The 20,134-nt window shown below is 47.7% G+C and overlaps 3 protein-coding genes across 6 annotated transcripts in view; 2 read left to right on the forward strand and 1 right to left on the reverse strand.

The window, feature by feature from the left end:
* Nucleotides 1-14: 14 nt before the first annotated feature.
* Nucleotides 15-4,266, forward strand: LOC110304618 (mitochondrial chaperone BCS1). Its single transcript, XM_021176041.2, has 8 exons — nucleotides 15-444; nucleotides 1,307-1,699; nucleotides 1,781-1,920; nucleotides 2,086-2,280; nucleotides 2,490-2,553; nucleotides 2,779-2,948; nucleotides 3,404-3,521; nucleotides 3,637-4,266. Exons 2-8 carry the CDS (start codon nucleotides 1,380-1,382, stop codon nucleotides 3,884-3,886), a joined length of 1,257 nt encoding a protein of 418 aa, XP_021031700.1. The 5' UTR covers nucleotides 15-444; nucleotides 1,307-1,379; the 3' UTR covers nucleotides 3,887-4,266.
* A 998-nt stretch (nucleotides 4,267-5,264) lies between these two features.
* Nucleotides 5,265-12,887, reverse strand: Rnf25 (ring finger protein 25). Of its 3 annotated transcripts, none has more exons than XM_021176063.1 (10): nucleotides 12,821-12,887; nucleotides 10,575-10,649; nucleotides 10,210-10,309; nucleotides 10,047-10,114; nucleotides 9,878-9,947; nucleotides 7,388-7,459; nucleotides 7,153-7,290; nucleotides 6,737-6,826; nucleotides 6,089-6,223; nucleotides 5,269-5,923 (listed from the first exon to the last, which is right to left on the reverse strand). In XM_021176063.1, exons 1-10 carry the CDS (start codon nucleotides 12,859-12,861, stop codon nucleotides 5,345-5,347), a joined length of 1,368 nt encoding a protein of 455 aa, XP_021031722.1. In that variant the 5' UTR covers nucleotides 12,862-12,887; the 3' UTR covers nucleotides 5,269-5,344. The 3 variants fall into 3 exon arrangements, with proteins under 3 accessions (XP_021031731.1, XP_021031722.1, XP_021031713.1); XM_021176054.1 differs by having other exon boundaries at nucleotides 6,737-6,829; XM_021176072.2 differs by lacking the exon at nucleotides 6,737-6,826 and having other exon boundaries at nucleotides 5,265-5,923; nucleotides 12,821-12,876.
* Nucleotides 12,888-12,968: 81 nt separating this feature from the next.
* The window catches only part of Stk36 (serine/threonine kinase 36), a 30,573-nt gene continuing 23,407 nt past the window's right edge, over nucleotides 12,969-20,134 (forward strand). For both annotated transcript variants that reach the window (XM_021170172.2, XM_021170179.2), the window contains exons 1-9: nucleotides 12,969-13,109; nucleotides 13,541-13,713; nucleotides 14,679-14,819; nucleotides 14,938-15,015; nucleotides 16,931-17,061; nucleotides 17,698-17,947; nucleotides 18,865-18,958; nucleotides 19,189-19,358; nucleotides 19,505-19,692. In XM_021170172.2, the coding sequence (XP_021025831.1) occupies nucleotides 13,630-13,713; nucleotides 14,679-14,819; nucleotides 14,938-15,015; nucleotides 16,931-17,061; nucleotides 17,698-17,947; nucleotides 18,865-18,958; nucleotides 19,189-19,358; nucleotides 19,505-19,692 (1,136 nt within the window). In that variant the 5' untranslated portion in view covers nucleotides 12,969-13,109; nucleotides 13,541-13,629. The remainder of the gene's footprint in view (nucleotides 13,110-13,540; nucleotides 13,714-14,678; nucleotides 14,820-14,937; nucleotides 15,016-16,930; nucleotides 17,062-17,697; nucleotides 17,948-18,864; nucleotides 18,959-19,188; nucleotides 19,359-19,504; nucleotides 19,693-20,134) is intronic.

Genomic DNA, 20,134 nt, shown 5'->3' on the forward strand with positions numbered 1-20,134 from the left:
GTACCCTCGTCAGAAGCCCCAAAGCGGAACCATCGAGAATTGCAGGGAAGAGTGGCAAGGACTCCGTGGTGGGTGTGGTCGGAAGTAGATGCAGCACTCCGGGGCGGGACAAGCGGCGCTGCCTCCTACTAGGCAAGGCGAAACCATCGAGTGTGAGGGCTAGAGAGTCATGGAGGGAAGGGGGCGGAGTGACAGATTTCTCTCGACCACGTTCCTGGAAGCGCGAGCTTGTCTGTGTATAGGGTGTCCGGGAGTCAGCTGCTGTGTGTCAGGGTTCGGGAGCCGGGGGCCAGGAGATCTTCGTCAGCGACTCTCCATGCAAAGGTGCTTTGGAATTCTGGATCACAGCTCCGAGCCTTAGCGGAGGTCACGGCTGTCAATCCACCGGTGGCCCGGCGTGCCAGGCAGAGGACAAAGTGGCGGTGGAGGAGTGTTGCAGGAGAGGTGTGCTGGAAATAATTGCCTTTTTGTCCCCTTGAGCATTGTCTTAAGTTAGGCTTAGTCACATCTTAATTGGGTTGAATTTGAAAAAGGCTCCGTGGAAGAAGTAGCCTATATGATCTCAATTAAAAAGAATGCCTGGAATAAAGAGGCAGCGGGGGGTGGGGGGTGTCATTCGGTACCAACAGAACTGAGTGAGCCAGAAGTAGGTAGTGATTTGCTAGTAAAGGTAAGCATTCTAATGTGGGCATCCCTGCGTATCCAGCTGTGGTATTTGAACCCAATGGGAGCAAGTCACCAAGGGTGCTGGAATACAAGTGACAGAATTGTAGCGTGTCTGGGATTGGTGGGTTTGGATGATGCAGGTGCTGAAGGTCCATTCAAATATCACCTCAAGAACCAAAATAACTTGCAAGAAATAGTTTAGGTGAGAAGTAATAAATGTCTGTACAGGACATTAGGAACGGAGTGTAAGGGAGAGAATATTTGAAAGACATTTCTGATAAGGTATGTGGTTATTGACAGAGCAATGGAAAAATCACCTTTGCTGATTCCATTCAGTGGGGACCCTTCTGTCTCAGCTCTTGCTAGGGACCAGAGTCTTGCCTTTCTAGTATCCTGATGTGGAGCTGGGTACATTGCTTTTTGGAATTGAGAAGCTCTCCAAAATGGTCTTCTGGCAAAAGGTCTAAACTGAAGAGCAAAATGGATTGAAGAGCCTGGGGTGTTTGCTGTGGCATTCCAACACCATTCCTACTCCACTGAAACACACAGTCCTGCTCACCTGTCCATCTTGCTTCTGTGGGAGGGAGCGGAGCAAGATTGATTGGTCTAGTTTCTACACTAGTCTTCTGCTTTCTTCCAGTTCTGCTGCTCTCCACCCCTCGGTTTTGACAGTGCCTCGGAGCCTATAAGCATCTGTGCTGCTTCTTTTCAAGATGCCATTTTCAGACTTTGTTCTGGCCCTCAAAGACAATCCCTACTTTGGGGCTGGATTTGGGCTGGTAGGTGTGGGTACGGCTCTGGCTATGGCCCGGAAAGGAGCCCAGTTGGGTCTAGTGGCATTCCGGCGCCATTACATGATCACACTGGAAGTCCCTGCCAGAGACAGAAGCTATGCCTGGTTGCTTAGCTGGCTTACCCGACACAGCACCCGCACGCAGCACCTCAGTGTTGAAACCTCATACCTTCAGCATGAAAGTGGCCGGATCTCCACCAAGTTTGAATTTATCCCCAGCCCTGGAAACCACTTCATTTGGTAAGATAGGAAACTAGGTAGGGCTCTGAGGAGAGGGTGGATCGACGGAGGAAATTGGGTCACTTTGACAATTTTATTCAGGTATCAGGGAAAATGGATCCGGGTAGAACGAAACCGAGACATGCAGATGGTAGACTTGCAAACAGGGACTCCTTGGGAATCTGTCACCTTCACGGCCCTGGGCACTGACCGAAAGGTTTTCTTCAACATCCTGGAAGAAGGTATGAGATGGGACAGGCAGGCTATCAGAAGTGGGGAGGTTGGGCATCTGCTGCTTGGAGAGGAGGAATAAGGATCTGAGTCCTTGGGAGAAGGGTACCAGGTCAGAGCTCTACTGACTGAAGCATCAGCATGATCAAGGGACTGTTTTACTTTCTCGCTCCCAGCTCGAGCACTGGCCCTGCAGCAGGAGGAAGGGAAGACCGTGATGTACACAGCTGTGGGTTCTGAATGGCGTACCTTTGGCTATCCACGCCGACGTCGGCCACTGGATTCTGTAGTCCTACAGCAGGGTCTGGCTGACCGAATTGTCAAAGATATTCGGGAATTTATCGATAACCCCAAGTGGTACATTGACAGAGGTAAGCAGCAGCTGGAATCTAGGCGAGTTTGTAGCCAGGTGAAGTTACAGGAAATTCTAGCTCAGGTGAAAGGGAAAGAAAGGTCACCTATGAGAATCTTTTCTGCCTCTAGGACCACTAGCAGGGAACAGAGCTGAGGGTAGATGTGGACACCTGGGCCAGAGTTCATGATTCACTTTAGGTCTTGTTTATCCTGGTTATATCCCTAGGCATTCCCTACAGACGTGGCTACCTTCTTTATGGGCCCCCTGGTTGTGGAAAGAGCAGTTTTATGTGAGTAGTCAAATTTTCTTGACTTTGAGAAACAGCCTTTGCAGAAAAACTGGGCTGAAAGTATTAGAAAAGGGATGAATCTGGGAAGCAAGAATCAGGATAAACATGAGATCCATAGATATACATCAAGTGAGTGGTATAGGAAACAGGCCTTTGCAGCCTACCTCCTAGGACTCCCGAAGTCTTCAGGTTGCCTAGGACCTCCTTCCATGTCACTGTCCACAGAACAGCCCTGGCTGGAGAACTGGAACACAGCATCTGCCTGCTCAGCCTCACAGACTCTAGCCTCTCAGATGACCGGCTCAACCATCTACTGAGTGTAGCACCACAGCAGAGCTTGGTGCTCCTGGAAGATGTGGATGCTGCTTTTCTCAGTAGAGACTTGGCTGTGGAGAGTAAGTGTGGATGCTGGGGATGGGAAATCTTTTGTTTTTAGTTTAGTGTGCATGTGTGTGCAGGTGCACGTATGTGGAGGTTGGAGAACAATTTGAAGGCAGCTCTCACCTTGCACCCTTTGTCTCTCTTGTTGCCCTACTCCTGTCTCTTTTCAATGTGCCTTAATATTTAGGTATGTGCCACCAGAAGCCACTGCATCCAGCAATGTACTTGGATTCTGAGATCACACTTGGGTCTTCAGGCTTGTGTAGCTGTTTCTTTGTTTTAACCACAGAGCTATTTTCCTGGCACAGGGAAGTAGTTATTTAGGACACTGAGGGTCAGAAGTAAACAAGGAACATTTTTGGAGGCCTAAGTCAGCAACAAGAAATACTGATAAATAAGGAGTTGAAGTGGGGACTTAGGGCATGATTTTATCTGAGACATGACTTCTCATATTCCTGTTATCCTCTAGACCCTATAAAGTACCAAGGACTAGGCCGCCTCACCTTCAGTGGACTGCTTAATGCTTTGGATGGTGTAGCCTCCACTGAAGCACGAATTGTGTTCATGACCACCAACTACATTGACAGGTAAGGAGACAGGAAGGCAAAGCTTCACACTTAGGCCTTGGGAGAGTTGGCAGGTTGAGGAGATCGTCTCAGGAGCTAGCAGGGCTGCTGGCTGTCACTGTGCTTTTCCTCTTAGGCTGGATCCTGCCCTCATACGTCCCGGGCGAGTAGATCTGAAGGAGTATGTGGGCTACTGCTCACACTGGCAGCTGACCCAGATGTTCCAGAGGTTCTATCCAGGGCAAGTGCCTTCTTTGGCTGAGAACTTTGCTGAACATGTCCTTAAAGCTACATCCGAGATTAGTCCTGCCCAGGTGCAAGGCTACTTCATGCTGTATAAAAATGACCCCATGGGGGCTGTTCACAACATTGAATCTCTGAGGTGACCCACCAGGCCATGATCTGCACTCAAAAAATTCCATAAACACCTGTCACACTAATCAGGCTTGTGCCTTTCCTCCTTCCGTTGCTGTGTTTGTACTTGAGAATAAAATGAGTTGCCATAGCAGGTGCCTACAAGATCTACATCTACAAATGATGGGGACATGGCCTGAGCGAGGGAAAGGGGAATGAGTATTAAGGGAAAATATACATGCAATCATGAAAGGCCACCCAAATAAGATACATTGTTGCCCTGTGTTGTGGCACACAGTCCCCTCACGTTCCCCCCCCCCACCAATTGTCTTATTTGTTTGGTTTTTGGGACGGGGTTCTCTGTATAGCCCTGGCTGTCCTGGAACTTGTTCTATAAATCAGGCTAAAGATCTGCCTGCCTCTGCCTTCTGAGTGCGCCACCACTGCCCAGCTTTCATTTCTCTTTATATTGTTTTCCCTCTTACCCCTCCTCCCTCCAACCCTTCCCAGTTATTTCTCAAATGTGTGGCCTCTTATTTCTTTGTTTTACACACACACACACAAAATCTGTATAATGTCACTTGTATTTCTCCTTAAGGAATTTTTTAAATAATTAAATTATTCTTTGGGGCAGGGCAGTAGTGGCGCATGCCTTTAATCCCAGCACTTGGGAGGCAGAGACAGGTGGGTTTCTGAGTTTGAGGCCACCCTGGTCTACAGAGTGAGTTCCAGGATAGCCAGGGCTATACAGAGAAACCCTGTCTCGGGAAAAAAAAAAAAAAAAAAAAAAAAAAAAAAAAAAAAAAAAAAAAGGGCCGGGGGGCGGGCCCCGGGGTTAAAAACACTGACTGCTCTTCCAGAGGTCCTGAGTTCAATTCCCAGCAACCACATGGTGGCTCACAATCATCTGTAATGGGATCCAATGCCCTCTTTTGATGTGTCTGAAGATATGTATATATCACACATAATATTCTCTCTCTCACTCTCTCACATATATACTTTAAAAAAATCTTAAGACCAACCTGAACACCACAGCAAAGCTTTTTTTCCCCCTTAAAACCACAAAAGGGCTTGGGATGTGGCTCAGTTGGTAGTATGCTTGCCTAGCATGCACAAACTGGCCATGGTGGCAATGGGCTAGAATCCGCTAGGAGGTAGAGACAGAAATACCTGGAATTCTTCAGCTATATAAAGCTTGAGGCTATATGGTACCTTATCTTGAAACAACCAACCAGTCGGCTGAACAACGCATGCGTGCAAATGTGGGTTTTGTTCAGAGCTATATGCACAGATGTGGACCTTCTCAGAACTGATCACACTGGCAGGGAAGACCCTTTTTACCCTAGTGCCTTTGGTGAACAACAGACTTACAAGAAAGGTGGGAGCCCCTTATAAAGAGTCATACCACATAAGCTAGATGCCGTTAAGCAAAGGTCAATTCTCTTTATTGCCTCCCTCCCACCCCAATTCCCTGTCCCCCAACAGTACTGCTAGGAACCTTCCTCAGATTCCAAGCCCAGGGGCTCCCTGCGAGTACCAGACCGGTATGCTCCCTGGCCCCGAGGTAGGTGGGGATAGGAAGAACCCGGTGTACGGTTTTTGGAGCGTTCCCAGCGAGCACAGTCCCGAGTCCTGCGAGCTGAGGGGCCCTGCCAGCTACCAGGCCCCTTCTCCTGAGGATGACCTGTGAGCCCTTTGTTACGGGGTTCTGCCTTTAAGTCTACAGTCTCCTTGAGAGGCTTCTCAGGAGGTGGCAGTTCATGAATTTCACTGGTACCTTTTGGGGTGCAGCACTCCCCTCCTTTTGGGTGCCTCCGATCATACTGTCGCCAGGAGCCACGAGCATGTCGTGGAGGATCTAGCACGGATTTCTGGGTCTCACCCGGCCTCTGTTGATTTGGCCCAGCCCCCGAAGTCTTCTCATACGCATACTGGGTAGTCATGGGTAGAGAAGTTGGCAGAGCTGATTGGTCAGCTGGGGAAGTAGATTGTTCTGCAGAAAGGGCATTAGGTGGCTGGGGTTCTCTGGAGACATCTACAGCTGACTCCGGCTCAAGAGCAGCAGGAGGCTGGAGAGAAGAGAGGCAGAGCTGATGCATCACGGGGCACCCTTCTCTACTATCAGCAACCATCAGCAACCTTGCTAGCCGAGGGAAGCACACCCTAGGGCCACGGCATTCATAGGAACGTTGGAGGCATTTGAGGCTAAAGGGGAAACCCTCCCCTTTCCTCACCTGCTGAAGGCTAATGAAGTATCGGTTCCGTTCAGCCTCAAGGTCAATGATGCCACCCTTTTCCTGCTGCCTCTGATACAGCAGTTTGAGCTCTTCCTGTTGGCGCAAGCTCTCTGCACTGGGTTGGTACAGCTCCTTGGAGGAAAGGAAGCAAATGGCAGGAGAAAAAGAAACAACGTGAGAAAGACAGATGACTTGAACCCTAACCCTTCTAGCATTGTCATAGGGAACTGCACAAGGTTCCTGGTTTTTTTGTTTTGTTTTAGACAAGAATTTCATATAGCCCAGAATGTTCTCAAACTTGACCTTGAACTGCTTTATCCTTCCTGAGTGCCGTGATTATGTGTACCACCGTACCAGGTTTTTTAATGCAGTGCTGGGGACCAAACCTAGGGCTTTATGTGTGTTAGCCAAGTGCACTACCAAATGAGCCACATTCCCAATATTGAGTTCTTGGTTTTGTTCCTCAGAGTTGGACTTCTGAAGCCTTAGGCTCCTGGGGGAGAGGGGAGAGGGGAGGGGGAAGGTGTGGCTTTGCGGAGTAGTCTTAAGCAAATCAAACCCAACTCCAGAGAATTCAGCAGAGACAAGATGCCATTTCTCTTTCCTGAGAGAAAGCCTGGCTTAGAGCAGAAGGAAGTCCCTTACCATGGGTTGTTGGGGTTCAGGGGCTGCTTTCAGCGAGGCAAGATCATACACAAGGGGCTCCCTGCACACAGGACACTGCACACCGACTGCCTTCTAAAACAAGAGGAGAAATCACATCTTGCTCCCTGTCAGCCAGCCCAGTCTTTGGAGGGCTGGGGTCAAAGGGCACAAGCGTTAGCTGATGCTCAGCAATGTGGCAGAACAAAGGAGGAAAGAGCTGCCTAAGGAGAGGCGTGGAAATGCTGCAAAGCTGCATGCAATATGTACGTCACTATACACAAGGATGATGTTCTTCCTGGACAGGGTAAGAATCTCAAAGGGATCTCGAACTAAAACGATGAAAGGCCACCAGATTGGAGGGATGGAGATGAAAGTCTATGGGTACCAGGGGAGACAGTGGGTCTGGTGATGTCTACCTGCTTGGTGACAACATGCTGTCGCTCCTGTTCCTGTTCCTGTGTAGTCAGCTCTTGTTCCATGTGCTGGATGTACCTGGCAAGGCAATGGCAGTGGAAGTAGTGGTAACACGGTGTTTTGGTAAAGGCCTCCTTCTCCTGTAGGAAGACAGATGCACGGTCCTGCATTAAGTGTCCGATCCCTAGCCCTTCCCATCTGCTCCAACTCCTCCCAGATCCCAGCTGAGAAACCCACCTGGAAACCATAGAGGCAGATCACACACTGACCATGGGGAATGTTGTTATCCGTGAGAATCTCCTTCCCTTTCTGAAAGGAGAGAAGAGGTGCTGAACACGGAGGCAGGAAACTGCGAACACATCCCACATACTTCTAACAGGACTAGCTGGCTGGATATGACATATGTCACCAAGCCTAATTTGCTACCTACTGTTTATACATTCCTGTCCTGGTAACGTTTTTCCTGCAAGGATCCTCTCCGCACCTCTTCATTTGGCCTTCCTGGTTTCAGTATCTAAGTCAATTCTCTCACTAAGTCACATTTAATATACTTAAGAGATAAAAACTACCCAAGACTCATCGTCACTGACGCGTGACATGGTAGCTTCAGCTCCAGCATCCAGGAAGCTAAGAAAGGAGGACTGCTTTGAGTGTGAGGCCAGCTTGGGCTACACAGTGAGACTGTTTCAAAAGTACAAAACTAAACAAACACACCTCATTTCCACTTTCGTTTGCCTCTTGTTTTTGTTTGAACCAGGAGCCAGGCTCCAGAGATCCTTTTCCTTCAGATTTCCCTGTGCTAGCCTTATTAGCACACACCACTGAGCTGGGCCTCAGAGGCCCTTCTTAACATTCTTCAAGGAAAATTCCCCCATGGGGCAATGCATTTGTTCAAATAGACAACCCAAATGGACAGCAATTAAAAGCATCAAGTTGCTCTATGAAACACGCATTTGCACAGCTGACACTATGGAGTTTCAGAAGGTGCACTGGGGTCTGACCCAGGACAGCTATGTGCCCCCACCCATCTTCACCTTACTCTGAACATTTTCCTTCATGAACCCCAAGTAGGAAACAAGGGTGACCATGCTTGTGTGTTTTTATTTTATTTATTTATTTTTTTTTCGAGAGCAGGGTTTCTCTGTGTAGCCCTGGCTGTCCTGGAACTCACTCTGTAGATCAGGCTGGCCTCGAACTCAGAAATCCTGCCTCTGCCTCCCAACTGCTGGGATTAAAGGCATGAACCACCACTGCCTGGCTGCTTGTGTGTTTTTAACCTCAAACAAGAAAAGTTACCTATATATTTTGTTACTCTACCTTTGTATTATGTGAGTTGTTTACTTAACTAGAAAGAATATACAATTTTCTTTCTCCTTTCTAAAGATAGAGTCTGAGGTAGCCCAAGCCATCCTTGAACTTGCTGTGTAGCTAAAGGTGCTTTGAACTTATGGATTCTCTTGCTTCCACCTCCCAACCACTATGCCTTGGTTTATAATACCAACTACCAGGGAGACAGGGACAGGACGTCACAAGTTCCAGGCTTGCTTGACCACTTTGTAACTCATTCTCAGAATTACAAAATTTTAAAAATGTCACAGATATAGCTCAGTAGTAGAGCACTTGTCTAATATTTGTAAAGCCTTAGGTTGGAACCTCAGTACAGAAAAAAAGAAAAAGTACTGAAATTGAAGCAGAGAAAATGCAGGGCATGGGGATGCACACCTTTGATCCCAGCAGTTGGGAGGCAGAGGCAGATGGTTCTCTCTTTCAGGCCAGCCAGAGCTACACAGTGAGACCCTGCCTTGGTTAACTAGAATCATCTGAGAAGAACCAAAACTGAGAAAATACCTCCAGAAAAATGGCCTGTAGGCAAGCCATTGCTTATGGCAAATGCCGAGCACAATGTAAGGCCTTTTCTTAATTGATGACTGAGGGCAAAGGGCTCAGACCATTGTGGGTGGGCCATCCCTTGAGTTGGTGGTCCTGGGAGCTATAAGAAAGCAGGCTGAGCAAGTCAGAGGAGCAAGCCAGGAAGTAGCACCCTCCATGGCTTCTTCCTGCCTCCAGGTTCCTGCCTCCAGTTACTGCTCTGACTTCCCTCAGTCATGGACTGTTCTTTGGAAGTATAAGATGAAATAAATGCTTTCTTCCCTAAGTTACTTTTGATCATAGTGTTTTTATCACAGCAACAGAAACTCTAACTAAGGGCTGGTGAGATGGCTCAGTGGGTAAGAGCACCTGACTGCTCTTCCGAAGGTCCGAAGTTCAAATCCCAGCAACCACATGGTGGCTCACAACCATCCGAAATGATATCTGACTCCCTCTTCTGGAGTGTCTTGAGACAGCTACAGTGTACTTATATATAATAATAATAAAAAAAAAAGAAACCCTAACTAAGACCAAAAATAAATAAATAAACAACAAAAAGAGAAAGAAAAGAACTAACTAAATAAAATAACAAAAACAACAAGGTCAAAGAGAAGTACTTTTTCATCAAGATGCTTAGAACCAACAACTCCAGGGGAGCTACTCAACTCTGTCTGTCTCTGTCTCTCTGTCTCTGTCTCTCTCTCTCTATATATATATACACATATATATTCTTTTTTTGGATACATGGGAGTTATCTTTCTAGACTAATTGAGGCCTTATGCAAACAAACACTAAATGTACTGGCTATAGATATGTTGCCTGGAAGGAAGGACATTTTACCAGGCCATCACACTTTACCTCAATGAGTTCATAGAGCATGGCAGTGCCTAGTCCTTCCTTGGCCACATGGCCCAGGGCCTGTGAGATCCTGGAAAAAAACCCGAGAGGTCAATATTGAAGCGACCCCCTTCCTTCCACAGGCAGAGCTGAATTCTGAGTTGTCCCTGCTCCAACTAGCCTTACTTACTTGTGGATCTGCTCATCTGAAAGTCCTCGAGGGTTACGGATGGAGATCTGTGGCACCTCGTGGGGATACTGATGCAGAAAAGCAACAAACAGCCATCAAAGTGATGCCCGCTCTAGGGACTCTCCCCTCGCCTCCATCCGCTATTGTGTGGAAGAAGAGTCACCTGGACTGGGATCCGAAGAACCAGAGTAAAGCAGACAAACTGCGAATCTTGGACCTCTGCGGTGGCAGGGTGCAGAGTGATAAAGATCTCCCATGGTGATCTGCAGGGGGATGAAGTGAAGATGCAGGATGTGACTAGGCAGGGGCTGGAGAGCTAAGGAGGACGAGGTGAGACAGTAAAGCAGGTAGAGGAATGCACGCTGGACTTGTTTCTCTGTGGTGGGGGGGGGCGAGGGGGAGGGAGGATTAAAGGAATAGTAGTTAAACTTCACCTCTGTGAGGGGAGGCTCATCGTATCCTAAGCCAGATTCTGTGCAGAACTCTCTCACGGCTGAGACCCCTGCCCGCCCCTAGCTGAATACGTACCTGCCATTCCCTTTCATCACCTGTAGCTCATCCAGATAGATAGACTCTAATACTTCAACTTCAGAGGGAAGGACCCTGGAGAGTAAGGGGGAGACTGAGTCACCATTGCAGCTCTCCCTGCTGAAGCTGCCAAGGCTGATAAAGACTGACTTTAAAAAAAAAAAAAAAAAAAAAAATCTGCCTGAATACATTCTCTGGCCAAATTATTTTTAAACATGGGGAAATGTTTCTTCAAGTTTAGTCAACTGGCCAGGTAGAAAGCATGGGAATTAAATTTTTAGAAATCACACTGCTAGCTTGAGAAAACACATTCTCAGAGAGTTAAAACTAACCAAACCTTAACCCAGGAGGAATGGGACCAATCAGAGCCAGGGCCTGGCTCCCTGCTTAAATTTCTACTGCTTAAGTTATCCTTTAGTGGGTTTCCCTCTGTCCTACATATATGACATCCATTCATTATTAACAAGGTTATCAATACTACTGCTGCCTACCTATGCAACTGTTTGGCACAGATCCCTGTGTTCTGAATACTGCCAATAACCTCGCCAGCACCAGTCAGTCTAAGCATCCTCAAAGGACACACCAGGTTGAACAGGTCTAGGTAATCTAAAAGCTATATCGCATTAGAAAGAGTCATAGGCCTTGTAGCTAATAGTAGAGCAGAAACTACTTACCAAGCTATGTGGTCAGGTTACTTATTTTTAGAAGCCTGAGTTACACTGCCTACCACCTAGTGATAATAGAGCATACTCACTAGGGCTAATGTGAGAGATAAATTATTTGTTTATATAAAGTGCACAAATGTCGGAGACACAGTATCTAGTCTAAGTGATCTTCCCCCCTCCCTTTAAAAGGAATCCGAGAAGGGCAGTCTGAGGACTGAGTGTGCATATAACCCTGGATGCCTAGTTAACCCTGATCAGAGTTCATGGTCCCGATATAAATCAGAGGGTTCACATTTAAACATAGAAAAAACAGCTGTACTGACATCCAAGAAGAGTGACTGTCCACAGCCCTACCCAGGTGATATGAAACCTGTATCCACTTTCTTATACATTTCTTCTCCATCTAGAGGAAGCACACCCCAGTATCATTTCTATAGTGATGGCTATTATTAGCTTTCTTCTTAAAGCTTATTATTTTACTACTACTACTAAAAGACATTCTGACTGCTATAGACCAATGCAGCCACTGCTACTCTGTCATGGCTCAGGTGTCCCTTCATAATCTTAGAAGTCACTCACAACAGTGAAAAGCACTAGTCTGGCTGGGCTCCCTAAACCAACGGAACACAGAGATGCAGTCTCAGTTAAGACTTCCTTCAGTACTTTGCCCACCTTAGGTTAGGTCACCTGAGCCTTGGATGTAAGATACAGACCTAAATGTAAATAAGGTCATAGGTTACAGGTGAGGGTGGGGTGGGGTGGGGATGGGGGTCCGAAATAGGCTGTCCTAATACTAACAGTATAAGGCTTTAACTCAGACAGATGTCCTTTGGTCTCTTGAGGTCTTATACTTCAGCAATTAATGAAAAGCAGGCTTATGGATATTACCAATCCATGGTGATCCATCTTCCCAACTACTCTATGAGGTAATGCCACACCCACTTTTTTTTTTTTTTTTAATAGCTGACACTGACTCGCAGGAGCTAGCTGGTTTGGTCAGCATCACATCAAGCTAATTAAATATGGAGTGAGCACATTTTTATCTTATGTCTAAAACCCAAAGTCTTTAAAGGCTTTTGGTTTCTTATTAAGAATGCTCGAGAGAGTAGGAGAGCTTATGAGGGGAGTAAGGCTTTTCTGACAATAGTTATTAGTGCTGTCAGGGATATGGGAAGATTGAGGAACGCGTAGGCAGAAATGGACTGGTCCAAGGGGCAGGATCCTAGGGGCACGAGGAAGGCGTCCGTTCTGAGAGGCGGGAGGTGTGATGAGAAGCCATCCTCCAGGGCCCAGAAAATCACATCAGGGAGAAGTGGGGAAGGGTAGGCCCGTAGGAGGGAGCAATGGGGTCGATAAGGCGTGGGCCCAGCTGGCAAGGCCGCCGTAGACCCAGTCCCTTCTCAGATCAGCGTCCCTCCTCCCTCCGTTCCCGGTCCAGTAGCTCGCCTACGAAAGGATGTCTCTTCTATCCCTCGCCCCTTGATCCACCCTTTAATGCCCGTGGTTCGGACGGTCCGAAGCTGTTGCCAGTTCCCGGCACCAGATCCAGGCAGCCAGCCAAAACCTATGACCCAAAGTTACCAGTCCTCTTCCCCAGCAGCTGTAGACGCAGACGCCGCCATGTCTTCTCCGGCTCTTGGCCGGAACCGGAAACACCTTTTGGGAAGTTAGAGGCGGAAAACAAGGGCGGGGCGGAGTAAAAGAAAGCTGACGCCGTTTCTAGGCAACTGAAGACTCTAGATCCTTTGTGGGGCCTGCTAGCCAAGCGACAGAAGTGCCGTACGAAGTGCCAATGGGCGGTTCGCATCTGTCACACACCTCTGAGAGCTTTGTCCTTTAAACTTCTAATCAGTTCCAGGGAGTAAAACTGGTAAGAGTGGGGAAACTAACGAGAGCATCAATGAGGAATGGAGAAAAGTAACGCAGGCAGCTGGGAGGGACCCAGCTAGAGGCCCGGAGCAACCAGACTGAACTCAGCCTGGGGAGCTTGGAGGGTCTAGACTGGGAGCAAGTTAGGGGACCTCGGCTCGGGGCCAGAGTGGCGGTTCTGGGCAAGCTGAGGGTGTCAGGAACCTGGGAGAGTATAGAAGGAGCCTGTGAGCATCGCTGGTGGAGAGGGGAAAGGGGTCACCGGTGTGCTATGGGCACCTAACCTGGGTGGGGAGGTGGGGGTGGGGGTGGAGACACTCTAAGACCTGATCATCTTTCCACCCTGGTCATGTTTTTGAGGCCTTGGTTATTGTGAAAAATAGAACAAAGCAAGGTTGATAACGTGTATCTTTCTCCCATGTTATGAGCCAGGCCTCCCAGATGTGTGTAACTACCCCTGGATCTATAGCTCTTTGTCACCGTCTTCTTTCTACCTTCTGAGAGACCCCGAAACCCTTGCCATGGAGAAGTACCACGTTTTGGAGATGATTGGAGAAGGCTCTTTTGGGAGAGTGTATAAGGGCCGAAAAAAATACAGTGCTCAGGTAGTAGACAAGGATATCTTTTAAATGGGATTTGGTGACCCACGTGTCCAGTAAAAACACGGTGTGTATTTCTAGAACCTGACACCAGCCTACTTCCTAGGGTATATAGGCCCAGAAATTTGATTTCTTGGAATCAGATCCCAGCCTTAGAACTAGGAACAAACTACCTAAGCATTCCATGCTTCAGTTTTCCAAACAGTTCAATGGAGGAAGATTGATAGGGTCTGAGGATTAAATGTGTTTTCCAAACAGTTCAATGGAGGAAGATTGATAGGGTCTGAGGATTAAATGTGTTTCACACTTAATCACTTAATACAATGCCTGACTCCTACTGAATGACAAAAATGATCACTGTTCTTTGTATTACCTAAGAAAAGATAACACCTTGAAATCTGGTCTTCCATCTTTACCCTTTCCTTCTCCTTTCCCCAAATCTCACCTTGAGTCCTTTGTTTAGGTCAGAAAACCTCTCCCAGAGTCCCATCGAAGGAATCTGTTTGCCAGTAACTGTTTCCCTTTAGTGATGGGCTGACAAAGCCAGAGTACATCCATAGCACCCTGGGGGAAAGTTGAGGTGGTGGTGGGGGGTGAGTATGTGCTCACATTTATACTAACAGTTGATCAAGAAGTATGAGTCTTCAATTGTGAGGCTCTAAGATAAAGCTTGAAATATCTGCACAGAGAGAAAGAGAGAGAGAGAGAATGAGCACATTGGGGTTACTTAAACAAGTATAAGTGAGGATTTGCTTACAGGATCAGAAATGACTCTCAGACGGCTGTAACACCAAAGCCCGCCCCAGCATGTGTGATAGCCCATGCAAGCCGGACACCTCACACTTACAGCGCTGCTTAGAGGCAGCCTGACAGAATGGAGAGTGTCTCCGGCAGCTCAGCCAGTTATGAGAGTTTCTTTGCACTTCTTGACGGTGTCGTTAGGCCTTGACTCTTCACTTTACCACTGACAGGTGGTGGCCTTGAAGTTCATCCCCAAACTGGGGCGCTCAGAGAAAGAGCTGAGGAATTTGCAACGAGAGATTGAAATCATGCGGGGTCTGTGGCATCCCAACATTGTGCATATGCTCGACAGCTTTGAGACCGACAAAGAGGTGTGCTTTGACGGGATCGGGCTTGGCTTGCCTCTCTCCAAGCCCAAGGACCCCAGGCATTTCCCAACCACAGAGCGCATGGCTGTTCTTTCAGTGCCACGTTGCCTTCTCCTCACAGGTGGTGGTGGTGACAGACTACGCTGAGGGAGAACTCTTTCAGATTCTGGAAGATGATGGAAAACTTCCTGAAGACCAGGTATGCTTCCTGGCTCAAATGTTCCCACACCTTGGATCTCTGTCTCGGTGAAGAGCTAAGATGCAAGCTAGGGTGCAAAGAGTCGCCTTATGTGTACGTGTGTGCATGTGTCTGTCTTTCTCCTTGTAGTGGGTATGTGTTGTAGTGGGTGTGTGTAGGAGGGCATGTTTGTGTATGTGCACATATGTGTAGGTGCATGCGCTTACACATGTGCATGCATGTAGAGTCCAGAGGTTAAGGATGCTGTCTTCATCCATTGCTTTCAACGTTTTGAAAGTCGATCTCTTACTGAGCCTGAAGACTATTGATGATTGGCTGGACTGGCTGGCCAGCAAGGTCTAGGGATCTTTACCCCCCTCCCCAAAACATCAGGGCTAGAGATGTGAGACGCCAGGCCCAGCTTTTAACGTTGATGCTGAGAACCCAAACTCAAGTCCTCACGATTGTGCAGTGGGCATTTCACCAATAGAGCCATCTTCTCAGCCCTGACAATTCTTTTTTTATTTTATTTTATTAATGTATGAGTCTCTGCTGCATATATACCTGCAGGCCAGAAGAGGGCATCAGATCTCCTTATAGATGGTTGTGAGCCACCATGTGGTTGCTGGGAATTGAACTCAGGACCTCTAGAAGAGCAGCCAATACTCTTAGCCACGGAGCCATCTCTTCAGCCCCTGACAATTCTTCTTAAACGTGTTTTTTATTCTATTTTAATTAAAATTTATTTATATGATTACACTGTCGCTGTCTTCAGACACACCAGAAGAGGGCATCGGATCCCATTAAAGATAGTTGTGAGCCACCATGTGGTTGCTGGGAATTGAACTCAGGACCTCTGGAAGAACAGTCTGTGCTCTTAACCCCTGAGCCATCTCTCCAGCGTGTGTTTAGTTTCTTCATTGGTAAAATGAAGATCATAACAATATCTACCTTGTAAGGCTATTTGAAGATGGATAGTTTAATTCATGAAAATGATAAATAGCTACGATTAATGTTGTGGATATTGGTGGTGGTTACTATGCCTTTAAGGAAGAATGGCCAGTTTTAGAGCAGCAAGAGAAGCTTACCATTAGGTTAGGATTCACTCTTAGGACAAAGAGGCCGGCAATAGGATTTGGTGGAAAAGTGTCCCTACAACCACTCTAGGGGGTCTCTTTATACTCTTAACAAGTGGGTACCCTCCAACCCCAGAAATCTCATCACTGCTTGTAAATAGTCACCTTAAACCGGGGCTGTGTGGCTCAGTTGGTACAGTACTTGCCCAGCATGCATTAAGCTCTGGATTGGATTCCCAGTATTCATAAAACTGGACTTGGTGGCACATACATATAATCTCAGCGCTGGCGAGAAAAAGGCAAGAGGATCAGAAGTTCAAGGTCATCCTCAGATACATAGTGAGTTCAAGGCCAGCCTGAGGCCTGTGAGGCTCAACTAAACCCCACTAAACAAATATCATTATCTTCCTGACTTGTTTGCCTTGTTTGAGGGATCGTGTATCTTGAGAAAAGGAAGTTTCCCTTATTTAAAACACTTGATGTGCACAGATGATTTTCCTCATGCCAGGTGCCCTTCTGACGATTGATTTACATGCTTTAACTCCATTATCTATACTCTAGCCCTGGGCGGTATGTACTGCATCCTCACCTCATAGATAGTGACTCTGGGAAAACACAGAAGAACTTGTTCATGGTCATGTAGCCAATGAGAGAGATACAATAGATTTTCCTTGAATAAATGAGTGAGCGGATAAAAGGATGAATTAAGGGGAACAAAAACCAAAGAGGCCATAGAGAACTGTGAAGTTCTAGAAGAGAAGGAAAGAACAGAAAAATCACGTCAGCCTCAGTTCCAGAAGCCTTTGGCTTGTCAGCTGGCTCTGCCCTCTGACCTTGTCTCTCACTTGTCTGACCTCTAGGTTCAGGCCATCGCTGCCCAGTTGGTGTCAGCTCTGTACTATCTGCATTCCCACCGCATCCTACACCGCGACATGAAACCGCAGAACATTCTTCTCGCCAAGGGTGGTGGCATTAAACTTTGTGACTTTGGGTAGGATTTCTGAGCTTCCATCTGTGCTGCTTCTTCAGGGAGTCCTAGACTCTCCCCTGGCCTTACGTAAGAACCGTGCTCCAGCTTATGTTAGAACCAGAGCTGGAGACTGGGGCTTTGGCTGGGCCTTTGGAACTAATTGAAGGTACTGTGTCTCCTTTGGTTCAGGTTATCCCATAGTTAACACATAGAAAGCGGCCAGATTTAAACTCATTTTGGACCTCATTATGGAACTCACTATGTACACCAGGCTGGCCTGGAACCCAGAGTTCCACAGGCCTCTGCCTCCCAAGTTCTGGAATTAATGGCATGTACCACTGCCCAGCTTAATTTTCTTTTTTAAAAATATCTATCTATCTATCTATCTATCTATCTATCTATCTATTTATTGTAATGTGGAGCTGTGGGGACCCATGTGACATGGCCTGCTTACAGGGGCAGAGGACAACTTGTAGGAGTCAGTTCCCTCCTTCTACCACGTGGGTCTTTGGGGTAGAACTCAGGTCATGAGGCATGGTGGCAGATACCTTTATCACGGAGCCATCTCATCAGCCCCTATCCCCAGGTGTAATTTTCTAGATGTGAGTAGGTCAAGATGACCCTTTTCTTTATATTTCCATCCTGTCACCTCTGCAGATTCGCCCGAGCTATGAGCACCAACACCATGGTGCTGACGTCGATCAAAGGCACACCGCTCTATATGTCTCCGGAGCTGGTGGAGGAGCGACCATATGACCACACAGCAGACCTCTGGTCTGTGGGCTGCATCCTGTATGAGCTGGCTGTTGGTACGCCTCCCTTCTACACCACCAGCATCTTTCAGCTGGTTAGCCTCATTCTCAAGGACCCTGTGCGCTGGCCCTCCACCATTAGTTCCTGCTTCAAGGTAATGGGAGGGAAAGGGGGGATGACTACGTATGTGTCAGGGACCTGCCCATCTCTATCCCGACCCTTTTCCTAAACCTTTATTCCAAGGTTGGCTCAGGTCCAGCAGCTTTCCTACTGCAGGTGCGCAGTCCAGTCCCGGGAGGCTACTCTAAGAGTCTGTTCTAAGGTCTGCCAGATTTAAGGATAGTAACTCCCACAGCCTATGCCGGCACGGCACACCGTGCTTTACCACAGTAGGAAGTCATTTCAAGGCACCAGGAGAGAAGAACTACTGGGCTGTTACACTTCCCCAGTCCCTCTGATCCCCCTATCAGAGATAGTGTCAGATGTAATCCAGGTGCTCCCCATGCCGCCTTTAGTGCTCTGCAGTGGCGAAGTGGCTGGCGATAAGGGGTGGGCGACAGGAAGTGGGACCTACTCTTCGTAGCTCCGCCCAGCAGGTTGGTGGGGGAGGAAGAGGAGCTTGTGCTCCTCTCATTTCATATCTAGGGCAAGGCTGTGGGCCTCAGCGGGATTTAAGTACAGGCTTCTCCCAGATGCAGTCTCATTACACATTTCCTTTGACTTATCTAGGATGGAAGGGGACACATTTTCCCCTAACTTAGATAGTTGGGGATGCTCAGATCCTTTTCAAACAGGTTAAGTAAAGGAAGTTTAAATGTGGGAAGTACACCTAGAACATTCATTCCTCCTCAGGCAGCTTTGCAGGAACCTTCAGGGACAGCTGCAGTTCCTCCAGTCACCACATGCCAGCAGGGTGCTCACAGCCTATTAGCACCTTGTCTTCTGTTTTGGTTTATTGATTTAGTTTTACTTTTATTTAAGAACAGATGCAGGAGTCTGCTCGTCAGTACTGCTGAGAGGATAGGGAGATCCTGGAGGGAAAGGCCGGTAAAGTTTGATTTCTCTCCACAGAACTTCTTGCAGGGGCTGCTCACCAAGGACCCCCGGCAGCGTCTGTCCTGGCCAGACCTCTTACATCACCCCTTTATTGCCGGCCGTGTCACCAGTGAGTCATCAGAGTTCCTGGTTTCTTCCCTCCCTGCTCTCTGGATGCCACACCTCTTTCCTCTCCCAACTTGGACTTTTTCCTCCTTAAGCCTTTACCACTCCTGATTTTTGTCAAAATGGCCTCTTCCCACGGAGGCCTAGAGCCACTGATGTGTCCCTTGCCAAGTAGACTTGGTGGCTGCAGCCCCAGAACAATGTGTCTTCATGTCTTCTCTTCCCTCTATGCAGTAATAACTGAACCAGCAGGCTCCGATTTGGGCACCCCATTTACTAGTCGCCTACCCCCAGAGCTTCAGGTCCTCAAGGATGAACAGGCGCATCGGCTTGCACCCAAGGGTAGCCAGTCTCGCATCCTGCGCCAGGCCTGTAAACTCATGGCTGAAGAAGCCAAGCAGAAGGTGTGTGGGTCCGAGGAAGATAAATAACAGGAGCAGGCTAGGATGGGGGGGGGGCGGGGGCTGGAGAAAGATGCAACTTTTAGGGAATTAGCAAAAAGATAGGAAGAGCACAAATAGTTCTCTTGTCTCCGCCCCACATCGCATAGGAAGACCAAAATGCAGGGTCTGCCCTTGAACAAGAAGACAGGCTCAGCAAGGTGACACCCAGCACAGCCCCCGTGCCTGGACTGAAGGCCACTCCTCAGGAGTCAAGCCTCCTGGCTGGTATACTGGCTTCAGAAGTGAAGAACAACTGGGAAGACTGGGGGGCTGGAGAAGCACCCCGTGCCTCTCGGTGAGAAGGCTAAAGCAGCTTGTGTGTGTGCATGTGTGGGATTTTTCAGCAGAACTCTGACATTCATGGTAAACTTGAAAGGCTCTGTCATTAGAGCCTAAATAGAGGCTTTGGGAGTGTCAGTCCTAGGTTCTTGGGTTCTAATGCTTTCTGGTTTAGTTTTTTTCTTTGAGTTTTATTTTATGTGTATGGCTGTTTTGCCTGCATGTATGTCTGTGTACTACATGGGTACAGTGTTTTTAAAGGCTAGAATATGGCATTAGATCCCCTAGGACTATAATTATAGACAGTTGTGAGCCACCATGTAGGTGCTGAGAATCCAACTGGACCAAATGGAAGACACTAAGCCATCTCTCCAGCCCCTGTAACCTTTCCTTTTTCTTTTCCTTTTTTCTTTTTCTTTCTTCCTTCCTTCCTTCCTTCCTTCCTTCCTTTCTTTTTT

This window comes from Mus caroli, chromosome 1, assembly GCF_900094665.2.
Source record: "Mus caroli chromosome 1, CAROLI_EIJ_v1.1, whole genome shotgun sequence".
NCBI classification, from domain to species: domain Eukaryota; kingdom Metazoa; phylum Chordata; class Mammalia; order Rodentia; family Muridae; genus Mus; species Mus caroli.

What these genes read in the sequence shown, in the direction of transcription:
- LOC110304618 (XM_021176041.2), top strand. Translation starts at nt 1,380, where the DNA reads ATGCCATTTTCAGACTTTGTTCTGGCCCTCAAAGACAATCCCTACTTT. An exon ending in CTTCAACATCCTGGAAGAAG is followed by an intron (nt 1,921 to 2,085) that starts GTATGAGATGGG and finishes TCTCGCTCCCAG; the next exon opens with CTCGAGCACTGGCCCTGCAG. An exon ending in CAAGTGGTACATTGACAGAG is followed by an intron (nt 2,281 to 2,489) that starts GTAAGCAGCAGC and finishes TTATATCCCTAG; the next exon opens with GCATTCCCTACAGACGTGGC.
- Rnf25 (XM_021176054.1), bottom strand. Translation starts at nt 12,861, where the DNA reads ATGGCGGCGTCTGCGTCTACAGCTGCTGGGGAAGAGGACTG. An exon ending in TGCTCTATGAACTCATTGAG is followed by an intron (nt 7,460 to 9,877) that starts GTAAAGTGTGAT and finishes CTCTCCTTTCAG; the next exon opens with AAAGGGAAGGAGATTCTCAC. An exon ending in TCTGCCTCTATGGTTTCCAG is followed by an intron (nt 7,291 to 7,387) that starts GTGGGTTTCTCA and finishes GTCTTCCTACAG; the next exon opens with GAGAAGGAGGCCTTTACCAA.